This window comes from Nilaparvata lugens, chromosome 3, assembly GCF_014356525.2.
Source record: "Nilaparvata lugens isolate BPH chromosome 3, ASM1435652v1, whole genome shotgun sequence".
NCBI classification, from domain to species: domain Eukaryota; kingdom Metazoa; phylum Arthropoda; class Insecta; order Hemiptera; family Delphacidae; genus Nilaparvata; species Nilaparvata lugens.
This window is the reverse complement of record NC_052506.1, coordinates 60,848,139-60,866,055: the sequence shown is the minus strand read 5'-3', so window position 1 is coordinate 60,866,055 and position 17,917 is coordinate 60,848,139. Positions and strand designations below refer to the sequence as shown.

Genomic DNA, 17,917 nt, shown 5'->3' with positions numbered 1-17,917 from the left:
TTCAGATCCTTGATCAACTTAGATCCAAGGTATTTGGATATTTGAGAACATGGAAATAGTTCAAAATGAACCTCACAAGAGACCCCTGCATTTTTACCATCATAATGTAGTTTATTCTGCAACTGCAATGTAAGTTATTTTGATTTTGAAGAGAAATTATTGTATACCACCTCATCAGAGAATGAGGAATTGAAACTTACATGTCCAAGTTTGTCCATTTCGTTGTTGGTGAGCTTGACCTTCTCGAAGGAGACAACCTGCTTCCTGAGCTGCTCGCCGGTGAAGGGGGAGTCGGGGTGCATGTAGAGGCGGCAGGGGGCGGGGGGGTCCGCCTTGCCCGCCACCAGCCATGACGATTTATGGTAGGCGTAGCGGTACCGTTTATTATCCACCGGCACTATGTCCATTAGAACCGCGTACCTTTGGTCCGGCTGAAGTCCACAGAACGATACTCGCAACGTGGGGAACATTCGTCTGTAACAAGAAAGTAAGAGATTTCTGTGAAAATCTTTTGTGAAACTCGAAATAATACATTGGAATAATTATTTTGTATGAAACGTGAGAAATTTCTGTAACCAACAAGGATCCTTTGTTTGAAGAAGAATTCAACACAGTGTAAGCTTAGTGGGCTAGACGTACGGATTTAACTCTGTCAGTGCATTGAGAATAGCAACCACATCCCACAACTTCCCTCACGGCAAACTCTTCACCGAATATACTTCATATTGAGATCTGAAGAGCTATAATCAGCTAAATTGTAAATTAAACACATTACAAAATGAATACCTGCTAATTTTTATTCATTCATTTTGAAAATGAGCCTGATGTAATAGCATTGGTATTGTGATATTTTTTCTCCTAAATTCAGGTGATGACACAAATAAAATTAAAATTGGTATTCACACCTAATTTCTTTAAAATTTTACTTCAAAATTAACATGCAAACTATAGATTTTGAATTTGGACGGATTTTATTAACTAAATGAATTAGAAATATTTTATTCATCACTTGAAAAAAGAAAATAATGTTATCTAAGAAAATTTAGAACCATGGAAGATACACCAACTTCTACATGATAGCTGCATACATTTCGAGAACTTATTGTCAATAATTCAATATGGCTGTGAAAATTACTGTAAAAGAGCAGCAATGATGGGCTTAATATGTACTTGTGTTATTAAATACTGTATTTTGACTGTATTATACCATTACTGGAATTGCGTTCCATTAATTTGAAAAATACTTATTCATATTTGCTCACTCAAAATTAGTGTTAGCGAAGTGCTCAATACTCTTTGTACAATATGCATATTCCTTATTGTGAATAGGAGTAGATAATATTTATTATTGGAAAATTGGACAACTAAATAAGACTGATAATAAATATTCACTTCCAATTTAACAAGCCTACATGCTTCCTCAGTTCTTTCCCCAATATCATATTATTTCCAAAAAGAATTCTCAGCAGAGCTTGATAGTAATAGGTTTGCACCACCAGTGATAGACAGACAAATGTCATGAAGCTTGGTGAAGAAGAATTTCTAGACTTTTATTCGAGAAGAAAAATGATAGTTGGAAGCGCATAGCGTGCAGCCGCGTTTAGTTACGCATAAGGTGAACTGATTGATGGCAGCCGAAATAAACACGGATTAATTATTTCATGGTGGTAGCGCGGGCGCTGGCAAATAATACGAGACAAAAAACTGTAGATAGAGATGAGTGAGGGAGAGGGTGCTATTAGGAAGGCGTGTGGTCCGGTAATTTGGAGGGAGGAGTGTGGCCGTCATTTGGAGTAGCACCCGTCTGGTAACAACGTAATTAGACGCGACGCACAATTACTTGCGACGACTCGCTTCAAAGCAGAGCTACGATGACACCCTCACTCCTCCCCCATCCAAAAATGTTGTCAAAAAGAAGCCTCCACCGCCAAGCACGGGCGCCCTGCCAAACCGACAAGAAGACCTGGTGAGAAGTTGACGGCTCAAAGGAAAGGATCCATGCATAACGTAAACTTTAAACTCAGTCTATCTGTAGGTCCCTTCTCTTCGCCCATTAACAAGCCAAAAAACGCGCACGTTAGCCGTCAGCAGTCGAGTTACATCGCCCAATAATCAAAATCGGCTACTTCCAAGTTGCCACACTCCACTGTCCTCTTTCATTGGAATTGTAACTCACCCTCACCAACTTTCACTCGAATTGAAATTTGTGGTCGATGTTTTCGCGCCCTTGTTCTTAAAACATCCAAAATAACTTTTCAGGTTTGAGCGTTGATTCTTGAAATTCATGATCCGTAGTCTCAATATAAAAAATAAACTTTGGGTTACTCATAAACAATTTTTGAAATGTTTTGCAACGTCACTTATCAACTTTTATCCGAGAAAAAATTCAAGTTACAAGATTGAACCTCAGAAATAATATATTCTAAACTGAACAAACGTACTGTCTAAACTACAGCTTATAAGATTGGAGAAATTATAACAGCAATTTCGATATAATCAAAACTCTGCATAAGGTGTTTAAGTATATATTAGGTGAGTGATGATGAATTATAAAGTATTCATCGATAGGGATCATGACTGAACCATATTCACTTTTCAATACCATTTTTTCATTGATTCATCGTCATGAGAAAAATAAACAATATAGCCTATCTTCTCCTAATTTGACGTTTTGCTACTACATGATCAATTATTATTCTGCTCTTCCTACATTAATGATTATGAGCTGTGATCCATGTTTCTTCATTATTGTTTCTAGCATTGAATCGATGTTAAGCTTGATAAATTATCACTTAGTAACCTGAAACTTTCACTGCTATTTCACACAGCTAGAAAAAGTTGTATGATCTGCCGAAAACAATTTTTCTTATTTTCCCTATAACCAACTTATCTTGAGACTTGATTAATCAGTCCAACTCTTCCTCTAATAATTGATCCAAGTAATATTGAATTTCCTCATGAATCAATTTCACTTGCAAAAAAGCTCTCAAAGTGGAACTCAGTTGAAAGCATGAGTTCTCGGCTTATGGCTGACTTTTTGGCAGTTTAGTAAGAGCCTGCTCAACATCAGCAGGCACTAGGTGGGGGCATAGTATCACCTGTAAGAACGCATGTTTTATGCAGCGAACTTTACAGCTTCGGCGAGAAGCTCTTCAAACTGAGAACGGGCGGTTTACGACACTGCCGACCAGGCTGCTATGGGATGTCGGAAATGGGCTGGCATCAAGAAGGAGCAGCGCTGCTCATCTCCAGACTCCCTTCAAGCTTTTGCTAGCACTTCATGGCGAAGCTTGTCGGTTACTTGCAACTGATGCTGTTTTTTCAGAGCGGAACGAAAATGGCAAAGTACAGCACTTGTGCTCATCCGACACAAGTTTTAAGGGTCGATGAGTAGTTACCCTACTTCGCTCAAGTGCCGCACATCAACAACTGCGACTCGTCCAATTCTGTATTCTGCCGACTCTTATCGCGCCTTCATTTCACATCTATCCTTCCCCATCTTCAACTGCCAACTTTTTATACTCGCCAAGCTGTAGAGATAAATTCCGTTATTACGTAGATGAACCTTCACATTTTTCATCTCTAGTCTAGTTTTTGAAGCTAAAAATGGAATAGGTCCAGTTAGAAATAGTTGAGAAGTGAATTTGTATTGTGGAAATCCTGTATTTCAACAGCCATTTCCAATGGTATCAGACTGGGTCTATAATCTTCTTCCCCCCGTTTCAGATCAAAATTTTTAATATTTTCTGCTTGATAAAAGTTTGAAGGGCTGAGTACTGTGTGATGACAGCATCATGAATATTGATGACTGACACGTGTAGAAATATCATGTATAAAGAATGACATCGATGTCTTCCCATTTTCGTAATGTCCTTAACAAAATAATTGCTGTTCAAATAGAGATCTATCTTTGAATAGGTGACCAACACATCAAATTTTTCAACTAGCAACATGTCTTTTCGTCATGTAATTATTTTCATACTATTATTTCAACATTTATTGAAACCATCAGTATCGTGGCTACTCAATATTTTATGAATTAGTAGAGTTGGAGGTGGAGCAAGCGCTTTGTAGTGGACGTGATTCATTGAGAGCGGAACAGAGATTTGCCTGAGGAGTTTTCTAGCTGCTCTGACTGCAACAAATTCATCCACTGCAATAAGAAGCGCGGCGCTCCAAGTGGATCTCTCTGCTGAAGGAGCTCAGCCCCTCGTAGCAACAACAGCCGCATATAAAAGCTATCAGCTTTAAATTAGTTATAGCGTCTGATCGAACGCAAGATTAATCCTTAATCGAGTGTATTAGAATTACGTTAGGGCACGGTGCACCCACACAGACAAAATATATTGTGATATTAAATACGTTGTTCAGACAGCCTTGTCCAACACAATTCACAATGACCGAATCTTTCTTTCCTGGACTGGGTGTTGATATTATTCTATTCTATTCTAATAGGCCCCAACTATACGGGCGTCTCAGAAGCGCTGAGATTTTTTCGCTCTTTAGCAGGATGCATTGTCCATTACCCTATAAGAGTAAAATATACACTGTAAAATAGATGTTTTTCATTAGAGGCCATGCATTTCTTGAAGGCGCGAAGAAAGATCATTACTCCCATCTATAAGACTTTTGTAACTGTATTTATTACAATATTATTAAGAAACTTTCCTAGTTGACCATGCTTTAATTGCCAAGAAAAAATTAACAGAAACCAAACAGCACGATTCTAGTTGCTTGATTGACGATTCTAATAGGTTCCTTAAGCGCTCCACTCTACAAAGATTCTCAATAGTTGTTTATGAATGGAGCCCTTAGACCCCATAACCACCAGATGATTACAAACGAATAAATTGCGTGGGACTGTGTCAAGAGTACATGCAATGATAAATACGTTCGATTAGCGTCGGTTGGAGTAGAATTGACTGAATGGGAAACAAGCAGTCTAACCTAATAAACTGCATTGGAGGGCGCTTGTTTCCAGCTTTTGGAAATGAACGACGCGCGTCTGTCTTGAAAGCGATTTGGCGGGTGGCGGGAGGAGTTGTCGGTGGACGGGTGGGGGGTGGCGGTGTTCAGACACGTGTTGCAAGAAGCCTCGGGGCGGCCAAATCTAATTTCGTCCAGGCCGCATTTCTCATCACAATTATTGACACCCCCGACAATCGCCCGCCCGCTCAGTCAAGTCTACCGAGAATTGAGGACGCTGCAATTTACATCACCAATAACTTACATTTGCGGCGTGAAATTGCTATTCAAATCTACCAGTTTATCAGCAAGTGTTCGGGAAGGTTGTTTCTCTAGAAGTTATCTTCAAAAGAACTAATTGATTGTCTATCTCTTATCGACCCACCCAAAAATTAGTCTTTCATAAGTTCTCGATCACAAGGAATGTAGGAATATTACTAACGTCCATCATCTCAGGTTATCAGATTTTCTCTGCTACATACATAGTATCTATTACAGTCGATTTAGACAAAAATCCAGTCAATTAATCAACTAATTGGGTCTCATAATCAAGCAGACTACCAGAAATAAACATAAACAGAAACAAAAGGTTTGTGCTGAAGATTCCTATAATAGGAGTATCGTGAAATCCATCCAATACAGAGAATAATAATATATATATATATATATATATATATATATATATATATATATATATACGATGTGATCATCCATCCCAGCTTTAATATTACATTCTAATGAATATTGCTAGAAAAAAATAATTCACATTCAATCTGAAAACTGCTCTACTTCATGGAACTGGAAATTAGAGCCTTTCTGTCTTCTTCCGAGAAATTGTAGACAATAATAGGAATTGAATTTGTGACTATTTGGTAATGTAATCAGAGCTGAAAGGCAGGACTAGTATAAACTCAAAGCGAGCAGCCTGGTATTGAGAAGGGAGTCGCATTGCTTGTCTGAACATTCTTGTATGGTCATCTGCGAAAATTAAAAGCAATTTGTAAAAAAAGCGACGGCGCGAAAATCCGCCATTGTTTATGGGACGGTAAAGGGAAGCGAAAGGGTTGGCAATGTGGAAGGGGCACTTCAGCGGAGAATTTATCGCTATCAATCTAGCTGAAGCTGAGGGGCAGGCAGGCTCAGTGAGGGTTTGAGGAGGAGAGCCAATGTCTAGGTTGACTTCAGCAGCTGAGCATACCCTGCAGCACTATCTACGCTCTCTCACGTAGCGACGATTCCAGTAAACGGAGGTGTAAAGAAGTGATGGCTGAGAAGGGTAGAGGGTGGAGGGTCTGTTGCTGGAAGGGTGTTTTTCAGGTGAGGGGAGCGATATGAAAAACGTGCGAAAGCCACCGCTCCGAGCTCGCTTCATAAGCGGAAAGCGCAATCATAAATTCTACATTTCGTATCGGCGGCCGGCCTGAGCACTGAGCAGGTGTTTTTCACAGATGAACATCGAACAACCGACCAGTCGAGCCACCACTACTCCATGTCCGTTTAGATCTATTGTGCTCTCAAAGCTAGTGAAGTTTATTGGACCAAACACATTATTTGATTCTCGTTTTTGAGAGCAATAGTATCCAATAACAAGAAAACTATAGATGCTGATAAAAAGTGTTTTAATGGAGAAAAATAAGAAATAGAACCATGTCATTTTCCAGCTCTGTACTTTGTTGAGAAATGAGTGTAGATTCGTAATATAAAAATTTGGTGTGGCGCACTCACACAACTTTCCTTGCCGTTATGAAAATGATCACCTGACGCTAGTGTGCACGCGCAACTCAAGTCTACTTATAAACAAAGATCTGAGCCAGCTGGTGACAGGACAATAACGCTGGAGACATACGTGGTCTGCTATGGGTCGATGTCAAACCAGGCAAACGACAGAAGAGTCCTGCGACAGTTGAGACCAGCGACGGTAGAGACCGGCGACATTCGAGGCCATCGACGGTAGAGGACACCTGAAAAAGAGGCCTCAAATGTCGCCTGCGTTAGGCGACAGTTGAGGCCACTCTAATTTTCGTACACTCCCGACAGTCGAGGCCTACGACCGTAGAGGACTGTAAAACAGTCCTCTACTGTCGCAGGCCTCGAATGTCGTCGGTCTCGACTGTCGCGCCCCCTCTGCTATCTCTTCATAGTGAATCATTTAATAGAATCAACAGTTGCCAACAGTTTGCAATAATTGAAATAATAACATTTTCTCGAATTTCGTGCTTATTATCAATTTTAGGTGAAAATGTTACTGAACATTAATTGTAGAGATTTTCATGCTTGATCATTTCCACTCAAAAGTTTTTATTTAAATTTTATCTTAAGCCTGATAATTGGGAATCTAATATCGAACTTTGCATAGATGGGGCGGAGCTCCTGAAATTTTTACAGATATGAGACTTGTGGCAGTTGATAGAGCTTATCGATTACTATTTTTGGTATAAATTTAATCGAAATCGTTGGAGCCGTTTTTGAGCTTAAGTTCCAAATTTCAAGTCATTCCGTTAATTGTGAGATGAGATATCGTGTACACACACACACACACACACACACACACACACACACACCACACACACACACACACACACACACACACACATACACATACACATACACAGACCAATACGCAAAAACCATTTTTTTGGACTCAGGGGACTTTGAAACGTATAGAAATTTAGAAATTAAGGTACCTTAATTTTTTCGGAAAGCAATACTTTCCTTACCTATGGTAATAGGGCAAGGAAAGTAAAAATGAATCTCATAAAGAAATTTTGAATTTCTTGAAAGTGACGTAAGCGAACACCTTTCGTCGTATGCACTTGAGTTGAAGTCTTAAAGTCATGGAAACAGGTAAAAAGATCCACACCACTAAACTTGAAACGAATAGCATATAGCCAGATAACATGAGAAGATATAAACTAATATACTGTACTTCACCAATATTGGAGCGAAAACGTTCCAACTTGGAGCTGGACACCGTCCAGCGTACGAGAAACAGCAATATTTAGTGAACTTACAAAAGTCATAATTCGCTAGTTTCCTCATTTCTCGTCGAATCGACGGACAAGTTGAGATGGCTGAAGATAAGAAGAATGCAAGTAAAGTTGGAGATGGTGCGTTGAACACGAAGTGAGGCGGCGCCAAACAGAAACGACGGTGAGAAATCAGAGATGCTACAAGCGCCGATTGAACAGTTCAAGAAACGATTGGTAAAAGATACGGACACGAATGTGAAATAGTATTTTGTTGTGATGAGCTGCTTCAAATGCGGGCCGCTGAGCTCGCTCGAGTCTATCTCGAACAACACAACCAAGATAAACATCTATCGAGCTCTTCTTTTTCTTCTACTTCTGCTAAGTACCCGAGTTTTATTCTTTTTGACTGTGGCGTCGTCGTCTCCTCTTGCTCTTCGTTTTATTACGTGGTCAATATTTCAATTGCAATCGCTGCTTCTCATGGGCATGGCTGCTTTTCACCTCTATCGGGCGGGCACCGACAAATAGATAAAGTGTGCCTGATAATAGGAGACTCCCCCACCCCCACCGCCGCGTCGATATCCGCTCACCGTCCTACCAACCATTGCAGATTTCGTGATTCAGATACTGAAATCGAAATGAAACACGTCTCTCATACTCATTCTCTCTTTTCACTCCTCCTTGCCTCCTCACCCCCCGACCACCTTAATGGGTCGTAAACAAACTGTGGTTACGGAACGTCCCGCTGTCATTATTTTGTATATTACATTTCTGAAAAATTAAACAGTCTTTTAAAACCACTCAACTGTAAAGAGAAGAAAGGAGTCACTGCTCCTCTTACTGTACTTCTCTGTCAAACAACCGACTGATTGATCATTCTCTTACCATCGTACTTTTTCTCTCTTCCTCCTACATTAAAGAGTATCTGGTATTCTTTTTCACTCAATGTGCTCCTTACTCTGCAGTATTTCTTTTTCTATTCCACTCTGAATCCATCTCGGTTTTTTGTCCTCGATCAACCAATCTCAGCTTTGTACCTTGCACTCTTGCACTCTTCTATCTTTCTCTTCCATCCCATTTTCCTTTTTCCTCAATGAGTCATTATCGCCAGCTCCAAAAAGATCTAGATGACTTCATCATTATCGCTACTCATGATCATCTAGGACTATCGTCGACAAATTTGGGTCACGGCCGAAAAACTAGTAGAATTGAAGCCATGCAACCTTTCTAATAATCCATTTTGCACTAAACATGATAGTTCATTTTTCGAGTTTATGTTTATTTTATTTCTCAATAAGGAATACTCACAAAAGCTTGATTTGTTCATATTAGCTAGAGAATTAATATAATTCTAAATAAGAGTGCAAGCTCTGCAAGTTCAAGAGACTAACAAAATTTGAGATGATTATTGTTATTATTGTTTCATCATTATCATTGATATAAACCAATCATAGCAGAAGACTATTGATAACATTTTCAACGTTTTCTCATAATGTGCTTATATCTTCATTATTTACGAATAAAAATGTGGAATATATAAATGTGGTGATGTAATTTAATTCAAATTGTTACATTTGGAATAATATTATGAATAAACTTTTATAATTCAGACAATCATGAACTTTCAGCCTACTTTTAACTCACTGCAATCCAATTTAACCTACTTTTATCTATTGTTGTTGCATACTGTACTCACTTCTGGTGAACATAGTCACTTTGACTTCAATCATAGACAATTTAATTTCTGGAATGGAAACAATATTGTGTTCCACACGATTCGTATCGTCGTTTTTATTGTTCCTGTTCATGAAAAAGGAATTTTATGAAGTAACGACAATTACAATGAGCTTGCACGTCGGTTGTCAGATATGGATGACACTATTCTCGAAAAAATTACTGTTTTTTCCCATATTTTGACATGCCATCAACTAGCGCCTACATGACATGACACGTTGTTTATTCATCATGGCGGCCATAAGCAATAACCAGAAGTAACCTAATTGAGCCTATTTTCTAGAACCTATTCAACATGTTATTACTTCGACAGTGATGTCTCCTGACGGCTGTCAAATTGGAGAATGAAAATAATTTGTGTGAGAGCTTTTCAGAATTTAGCTGACTGCATTTCTGCATTAGATTGCTCACAGAAACAATTACAGTGACATTACACAAAAATAGCATGAGGATTTTCTACTATTTTCTGGCCATACTGAAACAACTGGAAATCACCAGTTTTAAAAATATTAGAATAATCGAGGACATAACTCAAGTAAAACTATCATGAATCTCAGTAACTGTATTTGTGTCAGCACAAATAAGTGTATCATTAATTTTTCACTCTGCTTGATATAACGGTTGTAGTTTAAACTGTCTTAAGTATCATGCTTCAAGAGATTATATTGGGTTCAATGTATTCATGCACTTCCATCATTGGATATCATCACACATCATGTGGAAACATTTCTTGCATATTGGAATAACAGAATTAGCTTTAGATTTACATTTTAGCAATTGGAAAAAATTGCATAGAGTGCATGAAGAATGCTTTCACATGGTAAAGCAAATATTCCAGATATGCACATGTGCTACATAATGTAAATTCCACGAACAAGGAATAACCCTTTAATAACAGAACAATTGCTATAGTTAGTGGTTTTCATGCTCAAATTATGTTTATTCATACACCAAATAACCACTACAACAGTAGGAAGCAATTTTCTAAAAAAATGGATTAACTTGTGGAATAATTCAGCGATAATTTGGCTCCTCCAGCTTGCAACATTGTAAGTTTCATTGGCATAGACAAATTCAATTTCTATTGAACCTGCAAGACACTGAACCCAAAAAATATCTAATGGGTTCAAAATTGAAATTCAATTGTTATAATCCTACACTATTAAACGAGCAACTTCTGTTTATTTGTTTGTAGCCTATTCACCGGATCTCGAAAACGGCTCTAACGATTCTCCCGAAATTCAGAACATAGTAGGTTTATAATATAAAGATTTGATTGCACTAGGTCTCATCCCTGGGAAAACTCGCTGAAGGACATTTAAAGGATAATTATTATCCATCCTTGGAAAAACAGCTGATAATGATTATTTCGTCGTCTGTTGGTGATGGAAGTGAGTGAGCGAGTTCATGTGTGGTGGACTGTGTCAAAATTATGACTCAGCTGTTGAACTTTTGTAATCATTCAATCAGGTAATTAGTGCCGGTTGCAAAAAGCCGGGTTATTTTCAATCCTGATTAATTCCAGTAGTAGATCAATTTTTTTGAAATGGTCTTCTCTGATTTGGTTCACGTGAAATTAATCAGGATTAAAATTTAACTGGCTTTTGTGCAACCGGGCCTTTATGAGGGAAATTTTTGCACTCCTCTAGGGATTAATCTCAATTTACTGTGATCAGATAGAACATTTCTGTATGAACTATGAATGTTATTATAATTCCTTCTTCCGTAATAAATTTTTTATGCTTTTGTACTCCAGAGCGAAGCTCGGTCCCCGATATGAAGTCTGAAAAAAGAAAACTGAAATGAAGTCTAGAAAAAATGTCAGTGAATTCTAATGGCGGTTCTCCTCCGAAAACAATATCGAGTTATCATATCTCTGTTTTATATATAATAAACAGCAAAATCCAAATCAAAGGATTATTCAATGTTAAAAATTTCATAATCACATTTCTACAACGTATGCCCTTTTATTAATATCCTTTTGATGCTGATTCCTGGGCCCCGAGCATCGGGTCATACGAGATAGGAGCAGCTTGACTTTTTTATAATGTCTTGCATAATTAATCATTCATTAACTTTTATCATAAGCTCTTTGTTGATGCTGTGTTTTATTTCATGTTGTACTCAAAAGGTACTCAAAAGTACTCAAAAAGTACTCAAAAGGCGCAATTACCAACATACAATTCATCTTACTTTCCAATTTTCCCCTTGACTGGCCAAGGTAGTTATGGTGGGGTAAGAGTGGGGTAGTTAGGGTGGAGGGGGCAACTCATTTATCCGTGGCTAATTATCAAAGCACTTATCCAACTATACAAACGAATATCTCGATTAATTGATAGTAAATCACTTTTCAGGATTTCACGGCTATTAATATTGTAGAAATGTTTATAACAACACATGCGACGGAAGAGTGTAGCTAAAGTTATGTACGCCTGCCGGTTCGAGTCTTTTGCTTTTTATTATTCTGAGCACAATTCACTGTTAAGCTCCATTATTTGAGCGGATAGGGAGAAGGGTAGGACGGCAACCAAGCAAGGGAGGGTTGTAATAATTAGTTGAACGTTCGAAACGCGACTTCAGCGCTCTCCTACGGCTCAACACGGAACCAACACTCTTCCTTGCACATATTACCGCCACCCCCTCCCCATCAACAAAAGTACTAACCTTTCGACCTCTTCACACACTATACTTCTCTCTCGCTCTGGTTTCTTCTCAATCCACGTCCGTTTATGTCCGTACCTCTTTTTCTCAATGTTTTCCGTTTCACGGGCCCGCCTACCAATCCTCTGTTTATCAGATCTCCTTATCTGACATACCTCCCGATGCTCATTTTAATGTTGTCTATATGATTATATTTTATATAGCTTGTATTAATAGACAATTTATTGAGCGAAACTAATGTAGCTACGGCTGCTGCACTCTGCTTACAGCTATGAAATCACTTCAGTCTCTTTGAAAAAGCACTCAACAGCCACAACGAAACGTGCTAAATAAAACTCTCCAGTGATACGCCATACGCCAATTGTAAAAATTATTTCGAAAATAGACGTTTCATCATTCTAACAAGCTTGAACAGTCATAATTATATTCTTGTAGTTGAGTCTACAGCCCGGAATATTCGAGACCACTTCAAACTGCAATGAAATTTCAATACAGCCTATAGCGTATGTAGCTTGTGCACTAATGAGTTTGTTGGCTGATCCATCATTATTGGCACTTGAGTCATCAATATGAACCAGTATTGACAAGAATTGGCAATAATCGATTACAGTTTTGTCTCCACTTCTCCATAATTTTGTAATGAAGCCAGGGAAAAATCAAATAATATCATTTGCTTTATCTGTTATATTACTTATAAGTGGAATATTACTAGTCACAAAGAGAATATGGCCAATAATAAGGGATTGCTATTAAAATTTGTATTACTTTTTAATTTGATGGGAGTTTGAATCATAAGATTCATCAATAGTTATACAGTACTGTATTATCATTCAGCATGTATTTTATCACAGGAGTCCTTTTCATAATGTAAGTCCTGTTCTCTTGCACCACAAGAAATCGTAATTCTATTTTTATTGAAAATAACTGTAGTACCTTATTTAAGTTATTTGTTTTTCAATTTTCCCAAGCGGTTTCTCCTTCTCACAATGTCACAGCTGGCTTCTACAGTAGAAGCAAGCAGTGTATTTACAGTTAACCTAATTTTCGAATGAACTGGAAAAATAATTAATGTTCATTAAAATTTTCAATAAAATTTAATTTCCACGAAAATGTAAGGTATGTGTAAGCAGTATTAAAAAGTATATAAAGTGAGGGTGTTTTGATTGAGAGGTACCTCTATAATTCAATTTACTTTTCTAATGCAGGCTATGAATGACTGAATGTATGTACTTTCTTCAATCTCCAGATTATTATGTTCATGAGCTGTATGTTGATGCTGTATTAAGAATGTGTTTGGAATAAATGATCCAATTTTATGCAAATGGATAAAAGCACTTATTTTATAAAAGTCTCTCTCGTTACTATTTTTTACTCGTAGTTGTTTATTCCCAGATATAACAGTGAGAGATTCAGTGCCAACAATTTAATTACCAGTTTCTCTCGCATAATGAGCGAGTAGCACTTCAGCTCAGCATATCAATCAAGAGTTCTCTTTGAAATTCAGGTGATTAATTATTGGAGACCAGGAGAGGGGCAGCTGAAACAAGGCTTACATCCTGGTGAGCTGCGGAAACGAGTGATTTGCTTTGAAGTGGTGCGTTGCTAGGCAGAAGATTGGAAGACAAATTTCCTCGACGCACTTTATCAGCTGGCTGCTGCCGCCGCTGTGAAGCCTCCTAATTTGACGAGGGATTTATGCGCCAGCAAAGTTATTTCTAATCTCCCTGTCGCAGTCATGGCCGCCAACGACACTCATCTTATTGTTAGCTAACTGCACCTCTAATCTCAATAGAACTCCTCATCCGAGCATTAACAGGCGAATATCCTCCAATCTAATATTCTGCACCACATGTCAACAAAAGTTTCCACTCATTCACTGATTCGCAGATCTAGTCAGTTCTTGGAAAAAATTCAACTGCATAGAAGAAAAATGGTGTAATATTTCTGAATGACATTTGAAAGGTAATCCATTAGTCACATTCTCTCTAAAACAATGAATGAAGAAGAATCTATATTTTGGGATCTGTATAGAAATTCAGTGATCTCGCGTGACATTTTGTCTATGTGGTTTCAAATGCTCACATATACAGCTAGAAATCCTCATATTCATTTAAAGTTGCAATGTTCACTAAAACCTCAGGCTCTATCATTTTCATCTTCCATCCTTCAATTATTTTATTTCACATATTCCGACTGTGCCTGGAATCATCGCGTTTGGTAGACTTTGAACCGATGGTTTTTTTTTCAATCAGAAAATGAAATAGTGATAAATGATAGTACCTTATGTGACTGAGCCACCGCTGTCCGCATTTTTTCCATGAGAGGGGAATTTTCATATAAGTGAAAGTCAGTGAATTTTTTTTTTGCCTGTATATCAAAATCTCATCCCTAATTCAAAGTTATCTGATTGAGAAAACCTACACATTCTGGTTTTCGAGAAGTCCAGTGTAGCATAATTCACAAAGGTCCATTCGAACAGTATCTTTAGTGTAATGTTAACTGCACAATTATTTCTCAACTACTCATGGGACGAATTCAAATTGAATAATTCGGACAAACATCGTTTGTTAATTGACTTGTTTGCTTGTACGAGAAAAAACTGGAATGTTGGGCTGAGCTTATTTATTGGACAGCTTTGCTTGGTGGGTCGTAATCGTGTATTCTTAACCAGATTGATGGAGGAAAAGCGACATCATGTAATACCCTTGGCACTCAACCTGTTCCTATTGGGCAACGTCTATTTACAAGTTAAACGATCTGATTGATCTTGTCGTGAGTTTCTGGCGGAGGACAAGTTTGGTTTAATGGTGATGTGGCGTGGCGTGGCGTGGCGTGGTGTGTATTCCCCGAACGCGCTGCGTTGATTGGCAGATGAATTGTGTCGTTTGACGGACGTCTGGCAGATGGGGAATAGAAGAATGGTGTGGTGAGGGTTGAGCATCGAGCCTCAATATTCCGGGACCAGTTGCTAGCAGTTTAAGCAGAGTGATTCTATTAGCCAGCATACAGCGAACAGATTACCGGCGGCTGACTACTGTGAAGAGAGAGGGCGCCCGAGACGGCATTCAAGCCCCCTGAGAGGGGGTTGCCCAGCAACGGGAGCTGAATTCCGCGCGGGCGGTGGCAGGGAGGGACAACACTTTTGAATTATGTACATGGCCGGTGGCAGGCACTGCCTCCACACCTATGCGACGCAACACACCGAAAAAACAGAAACAACGTTTCCAAGGAAAGAACTACAACGACAGAGAAAGATAACCGACAGAGAATGAAAAGGGACTAACCGATAAAGAGGGTGGAAACAATGGAAAAAAGCAGGGCGGTTTGAAAAAATCCATAGTCTACGTTTAACGTTGTGAGAGAGAGCTGCAAACCAACTTGCAAACGCGTTGCTAAACGGACTGTGGCTCTTTACTTGGCGAAAGACTTCACTGGCGGTGGAATATTTCACAAACTTGGCTAACGCACTAACTTTTCTCCTCCTATCGTGACTTCACTTACTGAGATAGTTACCAAACTTCTCGAAATTAACAACGTTACGAGGTTGCTGCTCAACTTCTCCTTTCGTCAATTTTTTCACAATTTTAAGGAAGTGAGAGAGAAATTGGCGTAAAAAATTTATCAGAAGCGATCGATATGCATACTTTTGCAGCTTGCATATACAACTATCATTAAATAACTATATCTATAGTTCATTGTACATTTTTTCAAATCAATGATCAAACTATTGATATAATCAACAATAACTAAAATTTCAGGATTAAGTCAAGGTATGGACAGGGGGTCACATCCGGGACATACCGTCTATGTCAATTTTTGTATTATAAAGTATCGTCAATTTGTATTAAAAAGTATAATTCTATCTAGTACAAATTAGACATCAACAAGCGGGGGCTGTAGCAACCCTTAGGCACCCCTTACGACCTGGGTCGAGTTAGATTACGAACGAAAATACTTTAATGAATATTGATCACACACCTATCAAGCACTTTCTAAACTATCGATCTCTCTGGAGTAATTATTTTCAGTCGTTAACTGAATTATCCAGATTTATTTGTTCAGAACTATTACAATAGTTGCGAAGAATTGAGTGAATTTTTGCCAGAAACAAGTGCTTTCCTCTAGTATTAGGTAGTTTTCTTCCATTTTAGTATATTACGGGATGAATTTTGATAACGGTCTTCACAATTTATTCGCACTCATTCTCATATTTTCAATATTTATGATACTGAACTCGCTCTCTGGCCAACATCGATTTGTTGTAGAGACAAATCGCCGATGATAACATTGTTCAGTGCTGGAGGAGAGGCGGGTGATAAGGAGACTAAAGAGCGTATCGAATAACGTGGATGTTGGCGGGTGTTGAGCTAGTTTGGCCCGTGTGAATTGGAGAAATACGGTAATGCGGGTCTTAACAGATCGCGGCGAGCATCTCTATCGGGCAGCGGCGATCTGCTTGGCCCAGAATAAATACTCGATCCAAGTGGCGTTATCTTTGTTCGCATCCGAGCAGAGCTGGGTGTGGGCTGGACGACTGGAGGGTGGGTCCGCCTCCGCCCGCCCATCATTTCACGATCAAAGTGACCGAGGCCGCCAAGGGTTCAACTTCTTTATCAGCGTGTAAACTGTTTCGCCTAATAACATCCCGCCATCGATTCAACACACCGCAACCCTGCAACATCCATTTCCTCACCTTCTTTCTCCAACTTTTCCGTTCGCAACCTATCCATTTTCACACACTTCCTATTTTCTACCGCTTTCCCATCTCTTTCATCCCTCTCCAACTTCCATTTAATAAATATATATCCCATCCATTTTCCATTGTACGATCCTCGCTTCCTTTCCTTACTCAGCCCCTACTAACTCTCATAGTTTGCATCCCTCTTCAACTTTACATTTGACTATTAAATAAATCTCTCGATTCACCCCTCCACTATAAATTCAATTCTACAATTTCCACTCTGTTTCTCAGCAGCGACTATTGCGTTTCCCTCTTTCTAGTTAGCCTTATAACGAGCTCCCTTTTGCTCAGAACGTCCATCCACTCATCCACCTATTGATCTATTCATCTTATCACCTACCCTCTTGCGTTTTACTCGATGGAACTCTCAACGTTTTTCCTCATCAATGAAGATCACATAAATATGTCATTTTATCCGTTTTGCAATATTACAGTTATTCTCATCCTACTGTTTAGAACAGGATTTCCGATTTGGATATCAATGAAGTACAAGATAATTTATAATTTACAACTATGAGGATCCTCATATCAATTATTGAGGATCCTCAATTGAAGCATTATTATAGAACATTGCAATGATAATAAACATCGTATATCATTGCTATAATAAGCATCTAATAATTATAATAAGCATCGAGGCTGATGCACATCTCTACCGAAGGCTACTAAGTATCAATCGCTCAAAATTGAAAGTATGAAGAGCCCCTAATACGTACACAGAATCTCTACTCACCCAGGAATAAACGTATAAATTTGTATTATTTTACTTGTTTGATACTGGTGACTGGAAATGCTGGGAGTGATGGAAGGAAGTGACTCGAAATTATAATTATGATTTCGTCAATTC

General features: G+C 38.6%; 1 protein-coding gene across 2 annotated transcripts in view; it reads right to left on the bottom strand.

The window, feature by feature from the left end:
• LOC111046343 (T-box transcription factor TBX20-like) overlaps positions 1–17,917 on the bottom strand; it is a 57,678-nt gene that overhangs the window by 22,028 nt on the left and 17,733 nt on the right. The window contains exon 3 of one of the 2 annotated variants that reach the window (XM_022331869.2): positions 201–474. In XM_022331869.2, the coding sequence (XP_022187561.2) occupies positions 201–474 (274 nt within the window). The remainder of the gene's footprint in view (positions 1–200; positions 475–17,917) is intronic. The other variant, XM_039424270.1, reaches the window with a different exon arrangement.